Raw genomic sequence first — 16,661 nt, 5'->3', positions numbered from 1 at the left:
TGACGGGGCCAGTACCATGCAAATTTTACCTTGAACTTTTCGCTTCATTTCGTCCTCGCCTCCCATCATCTCCGTCAGTCAGCTATGCCCCCCAAAGCCTCACAAGAAGTGTCCACGCGTCGGACTCGTCCATCAAACGCAAATGCTCATCCTGGTAGGCCTGTTCTGGAGGCTGAAGCTGAGGAGCGGCTCCAGAATGCAAAGGGAAAACCTCGTACCAAGACTTCAAAAGTTGCTAATACCCCATACGCAAATGAAAGCCCTGAAGAGAGGAATGCCCGGATTCAAAAGGTTGCTGAACGAATTGCAGGAATTGAAGACGGCATGGAGACTCTTGAAGCCAAAATGCATGAAAGCAAGCCAAAACCTATTCGGCCCCGTCCTCGTCCTACAGGCAAAGGTAACAAAGTGTCTATGAAGGACACCGCAAGTGGTATGAGCCTCCTATCAAGAGTAGTAACTGAAACTGACACTTACCTAGAGGACACGCTTCTCAGAGACAGTGAGATTGATGAGGCTGCTGGAAAAAGCGGCAAGACAAAGAAGCAGGAAAAGACGATGTTACTGAAGGAAGCGATCAGAAATGCCCGTTCTGGATTGAAGGCTGCTTCGGATGCACGTGCCATCAGTAACAATAAAGGCAACAATGCGGCATTATCGTGAGTCAACACACTTGCTTCCCAATGTTTTTACTCACCGAGTCAACTCTATTCTTTATTAACCGTGTGGTTTCAAGGACGACTGAAAAATCGTCACTCAACAGTTTTATCGATGGCTGGTTCAACAATGTCCCACCACAAGCTGACCCAAAGTCCAATGCAACCAGTCTCAAATCGAACACCTATTCTGCATCTCAAGCTGCTTCCACTCCGCCCTCATCAGTGTTGTCCACCACCAGTACTAACACTAGTTCTAAGACCAAATCTGCGGCCATTGACAAGAAGCAGCCAACCGAACTCAACATATTCTCCGAATCTACCGACGATGTCCTGATGGTTAGCGATGATAGCCTTGATGGCTCTGATGTTTTGGAACGGCATCCAGTTGCACTTCAGAAGAAAGGGAGACAGGCAGTTAGAGTAAGTCATTATTTCCATGAACCATTCTGTTCAAGGACTAACCTGGATTCTAGAAGTCTACTGTAATCGTTCCCGCTAGTGAGAGTGACTCTGAGCCGGAGCAGATAACTTATTTTGCAGAGTCTGGTGGTGTCAAGCGTAAGGCTTCGGATGATGTTGCAGATTTTGTTGACGAGACTGCATCCGAGGCCACGGATGATTCTGACATTTTGATTGATGATTCGCAGGAAATGACAGGCCTCTTGTCCGAGGCCATCATTGACTCGGAGAAGAAGGTATATGCCCCTCGCAAGACTACATCAGTGCGTGTTTATTTTATCTCTTGCATAACCGACTCAGTTTGTATATTTGAGGCATCTACCATTGTATCTCAGAGCGCTACCCCTCCCCCACCAAAAAAGTTGAAGAGAGAGCGCTCCAGAGCCTCCAAGGTTACTGATGACGACGATCTCATGCCTCCACCCTCCACTCAGGTCCCGGCAGGCTATTATGACGATGTTGTGCCTCCACCCTCCACTCAGGTCCCGGCAGGCTATTATGATGATGTTGTGCCTCCCCCCAGCACCCAAGTCCCATCAAATGCCGGGAAGACTGCTGCACAGGAGGTCATCAAGCCCCGTGGTCAATATCGCAACAACGATCTTCCCATACCTGCTGACTCAAAGTGGGTGAAGGCTTTCTTGTCTACCACGCTTCTCTGGGCTGGAAGTCAACCTAATCCATGGGAAATACCTGAGTCTGTGATGGCAGACGCACTGCAGGAGATTTTTGATACAGTCTACCCTGATGTCAAATACAAGGTAAATACGAACGGTGCAGTATTTGCAGTAGTAAGTTCATTTAATACATTTTGTGCTGCATCTTTCATATGCTGTTTTAGGCGCAACAGCGACTCTCGGAGTGGAGGAGCAACATTGGTTCCACGGCACTTGCCATCATCGTCGATTTTTGCTCGTGCATCACGGATGCACCAAACGCCGACATTGCCAAGCGATTCCTCCAGAATTACGCCTTCATGTATGAAGACCCAGACAATATATCACGGGACACAGCCTACCTATCAGTGTTTGTACTGCGAATGATCGCATCCACTCATCTCAGCGCCATCGTCGATCATGCTGATGTCCCTGCGTTATATACTGATGAGCTTGCCTTGGGTAAAGGCATGGACGGTGTCATCGTGCTTTGTGTTGTTGCGGTGAGGTTTTTTTTATCTGAAATTTGCTTTTCTGATTGTTTCTAGCTTGAACGTGCCCTCAAGTTCGTTAAAGACAAAGTCATCAAGGTCGAAGACATTCTCGCATCCATGACAACTGGCAAGTCTGGCGTCAAACTCCCAAAAACGCTCAACAAGGTGACAGGGAAGATGTCGAGCGGAAATTATAAATTTTCATTCGCGAATTGGCACGAAGAGACGGAGTCATACATGAAATCAATCAGTAGCAGGGATGAGGAAACAAAACTCAACATTATTGTGCGCGCACGAAAGCTTATGAAGACATCGAACACGGACTTTTTGGACGATGACGTGGAGGAGAGTATCAACGACCGTGCCCTCATTTGTAACATTAGTTTCTTCCCGCACCATCAACATCACTGACCTCTTTTCTTATCTCAACAGAATACTATATTGTCATGGTGGTGCTATATTCAAGTTGTGACGCACCTACATGTCAGCACCGCAGCATTCGTACCATTCAAGGTTCAACCGCCGCCACCTTCCTTCGTATTGCCCTTCATCACAGTATTCAAGTTGAAGTTTCGCTCACTCACAATTTCGACCGCTTTGTCCGCTCGTTTTATAAATCCTATTAATTGACTTTTTGTGGTGTTTCATTACTTCGCTTATCGTACTGTTTGGATCCAATGATCACTTTTTCGTCTTACTACCAGAGGGATAAGTGAAATTAAGACGAAAATAAGAGATCGACTGGTCTGAATAAGTCAATGTTTACTTATCCATCGTTCCTACTTATTTGTGCTTATCAAGTCATTTAAGTACATAAAGCAAATGTGAGAATTTCCTGATGTATCGAACGAACATCTCAGTCCCAAAATATAGACTGAGATGTGAGTTGTTACTTTCGAACTTACTTTAGAGCGCGTACTGATTCAAACGAGTAGATATTGTCCCTATCTACTAGGTACTGTACATGGACTAAGAGTCCCAAAATATAGACTGAGATATATTGTCCCTATCTACTAGCTCCCTCCTGATCCGCTCGCCTCGAACCTCTAAATGTACAGCCCAAAGCGTGCCCTTTTCCACACACCGGAAATCGTCAGTGATGAACAGTAACTCAGATACGAACGACAGACCTCGAGAAGGTGCTGTGCATCCTCTTCCAAGTCTTTGAAAGGCTCAACAAAGTTAACTGCTGAGAAGTCAGTTCACTAACCCACTCATCGTTTGTCTTCCCTTTGAAAGACGGACGAGGAATTTCTGTGTCGGCTTTATACGCCAAGTCAACGACATCGCGTTCAAGCATGAAACCCGCAAAATTGACCAAGAGAAATGGGGTATGCAAGAAAGTACTACAATGCATCAGCCTCAGCACAGTGCAAATCGTTGATTAAAGAGTCTCACAGCATCTTTTCCCATGTACTGTGAATGAAGGCGCCTCGCCAAATTAATGTATGAAATGCAACAGGAATCAAGCTTACCTGAGTAAACTCTCTTAAAGGTACGGTGATCAGGACAACGCGCGCGCAGCTTCTCTGCGGAAACGAGTGTTCTGTATGCAGCAACACCGCTCCAGATTGGGCTCATGCAAGATAGCACAGATTGCTTTTCATCGGGATTTAGGCCCTCAGCCAATTCGTGCTACATGCAGGGCTGGACTGTAGATTTGATCTTAAAACATCGCACGTGGCAGTTGATCCATCCATGAATGTTAGCGTAATTGGTGAATTTCTCGGACTGCCTTCCAAGGGCTGGGTGTATGATATCAGTCGCTTGGCGTTGTGCGTTGCGCAGGACGGTGGAAGAAATGAGAGCAGTACGCCATGGAAGTCGGCTCGATGGAAACGCATAAGTTTGCCTGTTCTACCAACGGTGTTCAGAGTGTGATGCATTTGAAAAGTGCAGAGTAAATTTGACCTGTCGTCATCACTGTGCTCAATGCCGACAGTCATCGGGTCTTAGCGCATATTTGCCGCATCTTTGCGTGCGTTCCTATGGGAGGATACCATAGGGATTGTCTGTACAACCAACTTCAATTAGATCTACCTCGTATTTTTCCTCACGGAACATATCCGTACTCTGACATCGCACGTTTACTCAAGGGAGTCCGAATTTATTCACTTTACCCACCACGTCATACTGCATTGTTGCGGGTCCTCTTGCTTCTGCTGCGTCCTGTAACGCCTTTTATCTCTGTCGCGCATATGTATGAGTCGTAAGAATTGGAAAATTTGATCCAGCCCTGTCAGTAAACGGGAGGTCTGACATATGTCCTATCAGCACACTATCAGTATTTGGGGCTCCAGACCAGACCAGCGCTTTTTCTGTTACATACTTCTTCCTTCATAAAATCGTTGACCTGCAGTGAGAATACCTTTGATCGCGCGAAATATGAAGTATACATACCGTAGCACTGTCGCCCGAAGGGGATCGCTCGTAGGATGCCATATAGGATGGATCCGAGATCTGCACGTGCGTACATCTGGGGTAATCTGCTGGCATTGCAGATATCATGTGGTCGAATGTGGCACAACCACGCAAGAAGAATGTCAGGAGACCTTCAAAGCTCGCACATTCGCTGACGCGAGGCTAGTAGAGGGATTTCGGTGGATCAACGGTGGATAGGGTCTTAAAGCCATAAGGAACGTTATTCAGCATATAAAAAAAAGGTGTATTCCTACTACTAACCCTTCAGAATTATTTGATCCCATATCACATCCTCATACACAATGCGTTTCACCTTTGCAATTATCCTCGCCGTCGCTGCTGCTTCGGCATCATCAATCTTTGCTACGCCCATTATTGGCACTAGCACCGATAAATGCTCCACTTGGTGTTGGGACAACGGAGCATGCCGGGGCTGTGATTCGAAGATTTGCGTGAGTATCAGTAGTTTTCGTGGATTTGATTGACTCACCTGCATAGCAGAACTTTCCTTTCTGCAAAGTGAGGTTTCGAGTATTGCTTCGAGAATCAAACCAAATTTTACAACAAACCCTAGGTACCGACTCCTCAGGCCTAAGGCCTGAGTCCCAGTGAAAATCGACAAGAAAGAGGTAGATATATGCGGGAGGGGTTTGCCGAACTATATCTGCGCGCCCTCCGACGTTCCCGACGTTCCCGACGTTGCGGACAGTGCCGGCGCTGACAAGATCGTTATCAGCGCTGATTAGAGTAATCTATATCTACGTTTATCTTACAGTGTCCGTAATCTAAGATAGACCTCGTTCATACACCAGTTCATCACGTGATTTGAGGATAGAATACATGATTTTGGCTCGTAACTCTTTTTAAACTTAGAATTAGCTAAATCTGTTCCAAGATCTTGTGGGGATGTACTACAATATAAAAATGGTCTACTCAGAATCCTTATTTTCGGCGAATTGAAGGAGGAGTAGGCATTTTTGTAGCAGATTCACCATTGTGACCCATTTGTGACTGATGTGACCGTATCAGTGACTCGGACTTAGACGCGAGGGAGATAAACAATTGAAGCGGCCGTTTGATTTCAACGATTTCGATGATGTTCAACACAACGTTCAACAGCCGTTCAAGTTCGAGAATCAATAATTAAATTCAACATGAGGTATCAAGTATATGTGCTACTGATCAAGTTAATCCTGCAGTTTCCAGTTCAGTACGAGGCTCCTCAATCGCGGACCGAACAGCATCTCTTGCTTTTAAGTGCCAACACAGAGGGGGATTTGTGGGGTGGGATCCGGGGAAAGGTGTTGCCTGCAATTGTGGTGAGCCGTGAACAAGTAAGTCACTAAATTATTACATTTTTGTCATTGAACTTTTGCCGTTTTTGATGAGTGGCACCAGCAAAGTTTGCTATGTTTGAAGGCCTCTTTCGTGGCATAGTGAGGTAGATAGACTGTAGTTCAATTTTTTTGCTTCTCATTTTGAGTTAGCGTGTCTGTCACTAATCTAGCGCATCTGTCACGTTGGTGGTGCTCACTTGGGACATTTTGACAATATAATGCCTACTCGTCCTTCAGTTTCTTACATTAGATCATAAAAATTACATGTCCAGCTTGCTACAGACTGTCCACACATAATCTTGGAACAGATTTCGCTCACACTTTGTGTACGACGAGTTATATGCAAATTCATTGAAATGTCACGCTAGGTCACGTGATGAACTGGTGTATGAACGAGGTCTATCTTATGTAGTAGAAGCTGGTACAAGTGCTGGGGTAAAGCTGGTGGTAAAGCTGGTGTAGAGGACCATTGGATCCGAGGCAAATAACCCACGCCGGCTAACCCCGCTTCCGAGGTTTATTACCCTCACTTCTTATGTCACTCAGGTGGTCAATCGGTGACGGTCCGAATAGGCCCGCTCTTCCACGAATCGACTTATCGCAACTGGCATCGACCGGGAAATGACACGAGCTCTCAAGATCATCCCGCAGCGAAGCATCTACAGCTACATCCACAAGAGAAGGATGTCCTCAACACCATCCCTACCGAAATTCGTCGTCTGGGCACCCGACTACACTGACGAGGGTGCTCTCGGACGAAGACTAGCAGTAAGACCTGCCCACCTCGAGAACATCAATAAACAAATCAGTCAAGGCGTCCTACGTAACTCAGTTCATCAAGTTATGCACCTAACGCTAAAGCACTTTGAAATTCAACAGGGGTTGCTGGAGCGTTCATGACGCCCGAATCTGTTGATGCAGCTGCAGCAGACAGAAAGTTTCGCGGCTCGTGCATGATTTACGAGGGCGAAAGTATCGATGCCGTGCGTCAGCTTGTGGAGGAGGATCATTATTATAAGACTGATGTGGTGCGTCTTGGCTGTTATGATGTGATTGATTAGTATGGGCGCTGATTCGGAGACTGTTATGATACAGTGGGACAAGGAGAAAATCGTTATTCTCCCCATCGCATTGGTAACGGGCCTTCCGCCTGTGCCTTCCTGATACGTGCAGACATCAAAGATACTACTTATGAATGAAAGATGTTAGCAATCGACGTGATAATGAGACTTGTGATCAGTCTGACATTAGTATGATACGTCTTTGCTCGCTCGACTTGTCCGCGGTTATACCAGTACTAGGCCCGAGCCTACGTGATGATACCACGCAATCGCAATCTTGATGAAGCTTAAGGGCCGCTACGAGGCCCAAGCCTTTCAAGGTTATCTGCGGCTCTCCGTCCGCTTTTGATCCTCAACAAAATTTATCCTTTCGAAGCCATGAAATCACTTGAACGCAAAAACCCCAGAAAATCTTCAACAAGCTAGTCCTATCATTGACGATGAAGACAAATCTGTGCACTTCCTCCTTGGCGTTGCATGCAAGGTAGTTGCACCCAGCGAGAACAGAGCGTGAGACACAACGAGCTTGATACATGATTCAGTTTGCTATGACATATGTGACGATGACTATGCTGGTGCAGATAGGAAAGTTTGGACGTTGTGACTTCGGATGACGTCAGAGCGACGAATGTTCTGGGATCACATGTCCTCAAACTGCCAAAAGATCTTTCGCAATCTGCTGGCACTGCAGGTCGAATGCGTCACAACCACGCAAGAATTTCAGCAGACCTTCAAAGCTTGGAGATTCGATTGACACGAGGCTAATAAAGGGATTCCAGTAGATACGTTTTTCGTGAAACCTAATGGACGTTATTCAGTATATAAAAGCAAGGTGTCTTTCTACTAACCCTTGATTCCAAATCACACCCTCAAATACAATGCGTTTCTCTTCTGTAATTGTCCTCGCCGTCGTTGCTGCTTTGGCATCATCAATTTCTGCCACGCCCATTGATTCGCGCGACGATGAATGTCCCTGGTATTGCTCGGTTGACTCACAATGCGGCGCTTGCTATTATGGGTTTTGCGTGAGTACCAGTAGTTTTCTTGAATTTGATACACGACTCACCTGCATGGCAGTTGCAGGGACTTCAACTCTGCGTGGTGAGTCGCATTTCTGCCTTCACATCGATGCAGTATGGGACGCGCAAGTTACTAGTGATTGATCGAGTTGATCGACGTGCATCAAGTATCGGTCCAATCACATACTGGAGTTGGCCTGGAATTTTCGTTCAACTGGGAGGTGTCTGTAGATCAGACGTGTAACTTGAAAGATACAGACAATAGTAGCACTATTAAGGAGGGCATAGATTAGTCCATGGCGCACACTAAGCCTCGCAAGAGCGCAGGCTATGGGATTAAGCCAGCAAAAGGATCTCCCCAAACGATAGTCCAGGGAGATCCGATTAATACTGCCAGTGCACAAGAACTAGGAAAAAAACAAGCTCCAGGACGTAGGTAGAGAGAATCGAGACGAGTCGAGAAATACGTGGCAAAGTTCCACTCACTGTGCAGTTGCACCAATGATGCATCACAGATCCGCTAGAGCTGTCCTGTTTGATGCATCACTATGACACGAACCTGCGACTGATGCAGACCTGCTGTACCTGACTACTCGTCAAACTCGGGTTCTCGGCGAGGTGAAGCTCCTTACTATGGCTATAATTCACACGCGTCTTTCACAGGTAGTGAGCCATCATCGCGATTGCCGTCGCAGGGGCCGAGTGGAAGCGCTTCTCAATTCAGCGTTTCGTCAGCAACCAGCAACACTATGCATGGATCCTTATCATCGCACTCCTAGCACACCCGAAGGTCAGATCCAGTATTTGAATTCGACTGTTGCACGCCTTGTCTCCGATGTAGCAAGACTGAATGAATCAAATAAACATTTGTTGGAGCCCGCTCACAGAAGGGACAAACACAAGTAATAGAGAGTATGCTCTGGCATTTGGCAGCTACCTAGCAGTCCAACCCGATCATGTGACTATGTGCACTATGAATGAGCAATTTCGATCAAAAAGCAACACTGGTTAGTACTACATATATCCATGAAAAAACAACGCACCAATTTGCAGCCTTGATAGCCATAGGTTTCACAGCACTTTCCCTTGAAAAGGTGACACTCATCAACAATGCACACGACTCGGTTTGTCATCAGAGCCAAAGAGCTCACGACCAGTTAGCTATTGTAAGTCGATAGGTCTTACGTCCGTACCGTATCCAGTTATACGCTTAAACACCCTCGGATTACGGTGGAGCTAAAATCGCACTTCCATAGTGAGTAGAGTTGGCTTCGTGAAGTTCGTGCAGAGAATGTGATGAAGTTCCATACGCTCATTCAATGGACCGTGGGAAGGTGAGACAAAAAAGAATACTGAACAACAACTACACGCGCACGCGATGTGCAGCGTTAGTGTCTTTTGCATGCATGGCATTTACCGTAACGTTAATTATGCATAGCTTTTATTTCATCATCATGGCATGATGGTGGGACAAAAAAAGAACAATGCCTGTCATGAGATGTCGCAACTACCCGACACACAACGTTAGTGCGTTTTGCATTAGTTTTTATCCCATCCTCATGTATGATAACCCGACGACCAAGACAGAGAGCGATGGAGTAGGCATAATGTAACAGATGTTGGAGGAGCAGGGCCTTTGAGAATCGAGGGGCTTGCTTACAGGCCGCGTTGCAGAGGGTGTTGACAGTCGGCGGAACAGGTGAGTTATCTGTTTGCTTCATTTCAGCGCATTCTAGAATTTCTATCTTGTGCTATTACGACCGGGTCGAGGCCAACGAGGCCAATCGCCGCCACTGTCATGCCGACACTCGTCGAGGATAGATTACAACACGTCCAGACCTGTATTAGATGACTACAAATCTACCCGGGTTCAGTAATCAATCAAGGGTCTCCAGCCTCGGGCCTCAGGAATAAATACCCGTCTCACATTAGTACATGATATTAATGCCGAGTGGTGGATTCAGAATATAAGGTCTAGTCTAGCATCATCGTTATACGTTCACAAAGTATCCTACTCACTTTCACCCATCCTCATCCTCGAATATGACTCTAATCTCAAATGACCCCATTTGGTGGCCGACAATTTCATTCACGCATTCAATCTCCTATTTTGTAGGTACGCTGAGAGCCACTTGTATGATGGTGGCGGCGTCTCGATCTAACCTGGACTTGCGGTTTTGCAGTGGTAGCCTCCGCTGTGGTGATATACGATTGGGGTGAGCAAAGTAGTACACGTCGAAAATGATTGATATGCTCATTATATATCTCTAGTACTAACACTTGGACGAGAGGTAGGTTGATCTCATTACCGGAGCAGGCATCTTGCTCAAAATTGTATCATAGGTTGAACTGGTTTGGGTGAGCAGAATCCCATATCAGAAGACGACAGAATGATACAGTCAATTCGGGCAGAGGCAGCGTTGGTCTCTTATGACCATCATGTATTTCAGCGTATGTCGCATGGGTTATGAACGTTGACAAGTTGTGCTGACATCAAAGTATTCTAGATGCGCTATGCTGGAATAATATCATAATGCTATGTATGTTTGAAGCTAACAATGTGGCACTGCTAATAAGCTATCACTTACGATCAGCAACAACATATTATGTATGTTGTCTTTGCATACAGTGTGGTTGGTTCCTCTGATCGATGGTATACAGGGAACCTTCCATCGGTCTCGCAGACAGATGTAGTGAGTATTCTGCGCTGATGCCTATTTTTTACCCGTCCCAATTACCTACGTCCAAGGAGTGAGTGATATTCTCGACCGGATTGTCGGTTCAATATAATAACTGACAGATGTAGGTTCCTTTCGAGTGTTTGGTTCTATGAAGCACTAAACGAGCGTTTCAGGCGAAATTACCGACTTCGCACTAAATTCGGCAAATGTGGTCGTGACCGCCATTCTGGGTGGTAAGCGACTCAGCTGCAATACCTGAGTGATGTCGACTGACACATGATGTCAGCTATCATGATCGTTCGGTTATATGCCATGTATCAAGGATCGAGAAATATACTTATCTTTCTCATCGCAATCTTCCTGACTGTCAACACCACTTCTGCAGTGGTCGCTGCAGTAGGCTTCAGCAATACTTCAGGAGGTAAGTTCTAGTTATGTATCAAATAATCAGGCTGACTCGACGAATATTAGAGGAGCTCATTCTCTCCGGTACCTACCAGTGCACTCACAGCTCCACGGGTGACCCAAATCTGGTATTAGTGATCTATATACTCAACACTGTATGGGAGGTCCTCGCACTGTGTCTTGCCGTCTGGATTGCTGTAAAACAATTCCGTGACTCAGGCTTGCGACGATTCAGAATATCGACCCTTGGGGACTGTCTCAGAGAGTTGATAAAATCTCACGTATTTTACTTTGGAAGGTAAACTCATAATTTGACTTGGTTATCATTGTCGCTAAAGTTCCGCACGAACCAGTTTTTTTGCTGCATCTTGCTTGAACTTCGGTTCTTTTGCTCCAACAATCGCGGTATGCCGGTCGTTCACTGCATGCGACTGTTATTCATCATTCTTATAGGACTCAGATTCTATGGGAGTCGTCATATATTCTGGCATTTCTGTCATCATCGCTATGGTGCAGATGTTTGTACTTGGTCCACGCCTCATCCTCGACGTTCGAGAACACCACGCTAAACTTATAGGCACCTCTGACGCAGGAACGAACATGACTTCAATTATTTTCCAAGAGCATGTACACGTGTCAACTGGCAGTTGCGTGTAGCACGGGAATCCTTGTTGGGCGCTATGCAGGGAGCAGGAGAAGTTTCTTGGGAGGTCAGGTACTTAAATAAGTTATATTCCGAACATAGTCCAAAGAGCGAATAATATTGATAATGTTCACTTTCATGAAATCCCGATGTTGCCAACTTGAATGTCATTTGAGGAGATGCACGAAGCCGGTGAAGCAGTTTCTCCTTCCGAGGTCAAGTATCCGGACATCGTTGGCGGAGGTATCCTTATGCCCTTTCGTTATATGTCATACTGTTCAAAGTTTCGTATTTGTAAATGATTGTAATTGTTCTATTGCCCATGCAGATAAGTTATCTTCCTCGGCTGTATCCTTGAAATTTAGAATGATTTGCCTCAGGATCCCGCCTAGAATTTCGCAATATCAAATATTTACCCCTTTCGTTGGTGACTAGACCTCCGTCCTCAAGATGAGTCTTCATATTTCCTAATGGATTAATCCCAGCTCTGAATTTTCAGGCACGTTCAAATACCTCCTATCACAAAGTTGGAGAATCTGCACCTGGCACGCCGGACGTAACTGGAAGGTTTCACTGATATCTAGGTGTGGTGAGATCTTCAGTGAGACATCGAAGGCTCAGCTGCTCAGACTCGAAAATGGTGGCCCTATCTCATGTCTCCTCGTGCGACGAGCTTCTTAGCTCATACAGGTGCTTAGGACGAATAGCCATGCGACGTCCGAGGGTAACTTCGTCGGTGCAGTCTGGTTCCAAGACCGTGTAGTGATGCATTTTCACGGATGTTGGAAGATATGAAGCGAGCGGTGTCATTTCGATCTGAATGAAGATGGACGTGCATGGAATATCTAGCTCAGAGCGGACTGGAGCATAATCTACGAGGGCGAAACCATCGATGCCGTGTGTAGTTGAAGATCGTGGAGGAATATCTTTACTATACAGCTGATGTGGTGCGTATCTTGGCTGTTACGATGTGATTGATGCTTGCAATGGGCGCTGATTCGGAGATTGTTATGATGCAGTGGGACAAGGAGAAAATCGTTATCCTACCCATCGCATTGGCAACGAGCCTTCCGCCTGTGCCTTCTTGATACCTGCGGATATTAAAGATATGAATGAAAGATGTTACTTCAAGCCACGCAATACCCCGATGTCCCTGCACGATATCATAGCGGAACAACGGCACGATAGGCAATGCTGTATGATCCCGTCGATTTCGTACCTTCGAACCCTATTGAATTTTCCTGAAAGAGACATCGCAAGTTTTGTCGCGAGTTTACACGCCCAGAATATCAGCCAGCGAAAGAACGCCCAAGTTTTATTCTATTATGTGCATATGCAACCTAGCTAGATTGTGAAAGTTCGTAACGGTATATATTGTACAAAAAAGTACACATCCGGCAAAAGAATACTGCCATTTTGATGTTATCGGTACTCTAACATCTCAGGGGTTGGCGTACGAGTCCGAATTCATTCGCTTTGCCCACCACGTCATGCTGTATTGTTGCGGGCTCTTTTGCTTCTGCTGCGTCCTGTAACGCCTTTTATCTCTGTCGCGTTTACAGTGTATGAGTCATAAGAATTGGAAAATTTGATCTAGCCCTGTCAGTAAACGAGAGTCTGGCATGTGTCACGGTCCGGAGTCCGTACACTATCAGCACAGTATTTGGGCTTCAGACCAGGCCAGCGCTTTTTCTGTGACATACTTTTTCCTTCATAAAATCGTTGACCTGCAGTGAGAATACCTTTGATCTAAAGTATACATGCAGTAGCACTGTCGCCAGAAGGGGATTGCTCGTAGGATGGCATATAGGATAGATCCGATATTTGCACGTGCGTACATATGGGCAATCTGCTAGCATTACAGATCAGTGTTGTCAGGGGTCAGTACTAGTCCGAGTCAGCGCTCAGCGCTCAAATCCGGTCAGACTGCGTCAGTGCGGCCAACACTGTTACAAATATCATGTGGTCGAATGCGGCACAACCACGCAAGAATGTCGGAAGACCTTCAAAGCTTCAATACATTCGCTGATGCGAGACTAGTAAAGGGATTTCGGTGGACCAACGGTGGATAGGTTCTGAAAGCCAATAAGGGACGTTATCCAGCATATAAAAGAAAGGTGTATTCCTACTAACCCTTCAGAATTATTTGATCCCATATCACATCCTCATACACAATGCGTTTCACCTTTGCGATTATCCTCGCCGTCGCTGCTGCTTCGGCATCATCAATCTCTGCTAGGTCCATTGTTGGCAGTAGCACCGATGAATGCCCCAATGGGTGTTTGGACAGGGACACCGGAGAATGCCAGAGCGGTCCTTCGAGGACTTGCGTAAGTATCAGTAGTTTTCGTGGATTTGATTGACTCACCACATAGCAGAACTATCGTTTCTGCAACTGTGAGGTATCGAGTATTGCTTCGAGAATTAGACCAAATTTCACAACCAACTCCTAGGTACTGTGACTCCTGACTCCTGAGGCCTGAGTCCCAGTAAAAATAGACAAGAAAGAGGCAGATACATGTCGATATAGATGAAGCCTATAGAAGTTGCTCGCCACTTGAAACTTATGTGATCACGTGTTTATTTTCGTATTCACCGTTGCGTGTAGCAAGGGAATTTAATTCTCTGTTGGGTGCTATGTAAGGAGCAGGAGAAGTTTCTTGGGAGGTCAGGTACTTAAATAAGTTGTATTCCGAACATGGTCCAAAGAGAAAATAATATTGATGATGTTCACTTTCATGAAATCCCGATGCTGCCAACTCGAATGACATTCGAGGAGATACACAAAGCCGGTGAAGCAGTTTCTCCTTCCGAGGTCAGGTCTATACAAATTGTAAGAATGAAGTCAAACACAATAAAGACCTGTGTTTAGTATTTACCGTCCATGTCAGTAGGGAATGCGGACCTGCGCCGTCTGATCCAAACAAGCATAAATTTGCAGTGCGCCGACTTGTAGGTCACATGTTCCTCTGAACAAGTCGTACTCGGCGTGCACCGGCTCTTCAGAAATGGGCGCCTCGTTTTCCTTGAAGGCTGTTTGTTCGCGAATTTCGAACGAAAGCTCAACGCTTTGAGGCTGGCACTACAGTATAAGGAAGTAATTGTCATCAAGTTTGTCTAGCTGTCGTGAATATGGAATTTATCTGTATTCTGTAGTGAAAGAACATTATGCCCTTTCGTTATATGTCATACTGTTCAAAGTTTCTTATCTATTGCCTATGCAGATAAGTTATCTTCCTCGGCTGTATCCTTGAAATCTAGAATGATTTGCCTCAGGATCCCGCCTAGAATTTCGCAATATCAAATATTTACCCCTTTCGTTTGTGACTAGACCTCGGTCCTCAAGATGAGTCTTCTCGTCGTCACTATTTCCTAATGGATTAATCCCAGCTCTGAATTTTCAGGCACGTTCAAATACCTCCTATCACAAAGTTGGAGAATCTGCACCTGGCACGCCGGATGTAACTGGAAGGTTTTACTGATATCAGACAAATAAAAGGTGTGGTGAGATCTTCAGTGAGACATCGAAGGCTCAGCTGCTCAGACTCGAAATGGTGGCTCCGACTGATGTCTCCTCCGAGTCGTGCGACGAGCTTCTTAGCTGATACAGGTGCTTAGGACGAATAGCCATGCGACGCCCGAGGGTAACTTCGTCGGTGCAGTCTGGTTCCAAAACCGTGTAATGGTGCATTTTCAGGGATGTTGGAAGATATGAAGCGAGCGGTGTCATTTCGATCTGAATGAAGGTAGACGTGCATGACGTATCTAGCTCAGAGCGGACTGGAGCATGACTGCAGTATAGTGAGGGTGCTAGCTGTGAATGAATCTGTTAAAGTCGAGGCAAGTAAGTTATTTTAGGTACTACGATGGGCACCTACGAGCATACCACGGTTTGTCCTCATCGATCACCTGACAGTGGAAGACGGATTGTTCCACCTAGTACCTGTAGGAGATACATCCAAAACTAGCCCAGTTATCCCACCCTGGACCAATTAAAGAAAACCAGTGTCAGCAAAACAGTTAAAACAGGATGTCAATCATACTGGCGGCCTGAAAGCTGGGAGGACAACGGATGCAGGTGACCTTGGCCAATGGAACGTCAATCGGTCCGAACAGGCCCGCTCCTCCACCAATCGACTTATCATCGACCGCGAGACGACACGAGCTCTCAAGATCATCCCGCAGCGAAGCATCTACAACTACACCCACAAGAGAGACATGTCCTCAACACCATCCCTACCGAATTTCGTCGTCTGGGCGCCCGACTACACCGACGAGGGTGCTCTCGAACGAAGACTAGCAGTAAGACCTGCCCACCTCGAGAACGCCAAGAAACTCATCAATCAAGGCATTATACGTAAGTTCAGCACGAGCTGGATATCTGGCGCTCAAGCACTTTGAAACCTGACACTGGCAGGGGTCGGCGGAGGGCTCTTGACGCCCGAATCCGTCGATGCAGCTGCAGCAGACATGAAGTTCGTCGGATCGTGCTTGATCTACGAGGGCAAAACCATCGATGCCGTGCGCAAGATCGTGGAGGAAGATCTTTATTATACAGCTGATGTGGTGCGTGTCTTGGTTGTTACGATGTGATTGATGCTTGGGCGCTGATTCGGAGATTGTTATGATGCAGTGGGACAAGGAGAAAATCGTTATTCTCCCCATCGCATTGGCAACGGGCCTTCCGCCTGTGCCTTCTTGATACCTGCAGATATTAAATATACTAGTTATGAATGAAAGATGTTAGCAAACGATGACTTGTGACCAGTCTGACATACGTGGTTTATACTAGTACTAGGCTGGTTCCGAGCCTACGTGATAATACC

The 16,661-nt window shown here is 46.1% G+C and overlaps 4 protein-coding genes across 4 annotated transcripts; all 4 read left to right on the top strand.

Moving 5' to 3' along the window:
• Positions 1-4,667: 4,667 nt before the first annotated feature.
• HD556DRAFT_1345469 (uncharacterized protein) lies at positions 4,668-5,780 on the top strand. Its single transcript, XM_041302225.1, has 2 exons — positions 4,668-5,122; positions 5,180-5,780. The coding sequence occupies exons 1-2, from the start codon at positions 4,992-4,994 to the stop codon at positions 5,289-5,291; spliced, it is 243 nt and encodes an 80-aa protein (XP_041164083.1). The 5' UTR covers positions 4,668-4,991; the 3' UTR covers positions 5,292-5,780.
• Positions 5,781-6,410: 630 nt separating this feature from the next.
• On the top strand, positions 6,411-7,368 carry HD556DRAFT_1345465 (uncharacterized protein). Its single transcript, XM_041302224.1, has 3 exons — positions 6,411-6,849; positions 6,906-7,054; positions 7,122-7,368. The coding sequence occupies exons 1-3, from the start codon at positions 6,648-6,650 to the stop codon at positions 7,188-7,190; spliced, it is 420 nt and encodes a 139-aa protein (XP_041164082.1). The 5' UTR covers positions 6,411-6,647; the 3' UTR covers positions 7,191-7,368.
• Positions 7,369-10,958: 3,590 nt separating this feature from the next.
• Positions 10,959-11,983, top strand: HD556DRAFT_72176 (uncharacterized protein). The gene is made up of 5 exons (XM_041311416.1): positions 10,959-11,020; positions 11,074-11,208; positions 11,259-11,490; positions 11,546-11,597; positions 11,646-11,983. The coding sequence occupies exons 2-5, from the start codon at positions 11,079-11,081 to the stop codon at positions 11,847-11,849; spliced, it is 618 nt and encodes a 205-aa protein (XP_041164081.1). The 5' UTR covers positions 10,959-11,020; positions 11,074-11,078; the 3' UTR covers positions 11,850-11,983.
• A 4,070-nt stretch (positions 11,984-16,053) lies between these two features.
• On the top strand, positions 16,054-16,537 carry HD556DRAFT_1231072 (uncharacterized protein; the record flags this gene model as incomplete). The annotated part of the gene is made up of 3 exons (XM_041297400.1): positions 16,054-16,192; positions 16,253-16,401; positions 16,469-16,537. 3 exons carry the CDS (start codon positions 16,054-16,056, stop codon positions 16,535-16,537), a joined length of 357 nt encoding a protein of 118 aa, XP_041164080.1.
• Positions 16,538-16,661: the final 124 nt, after the last annotated feature.

The sequence above is a fragment of the Suillus plorans genome (assembly GCF_016647745.1).
Source record: "Suillus plorans strain S12 chromosome Unknown HD556scaffold_10, whole genome shotgun sequence".
Taxonomy (NCBI): Eukaryota; Fungi; Basidiomycota; class Agaricomycetes; order Boletales; family Suillaceae; genus Suillus; species Suillus plorans.
Note: the sequence above shows the minus strand (reverse complement) of the source record. Positions and strands in the feature narration are given on the sequence as shown.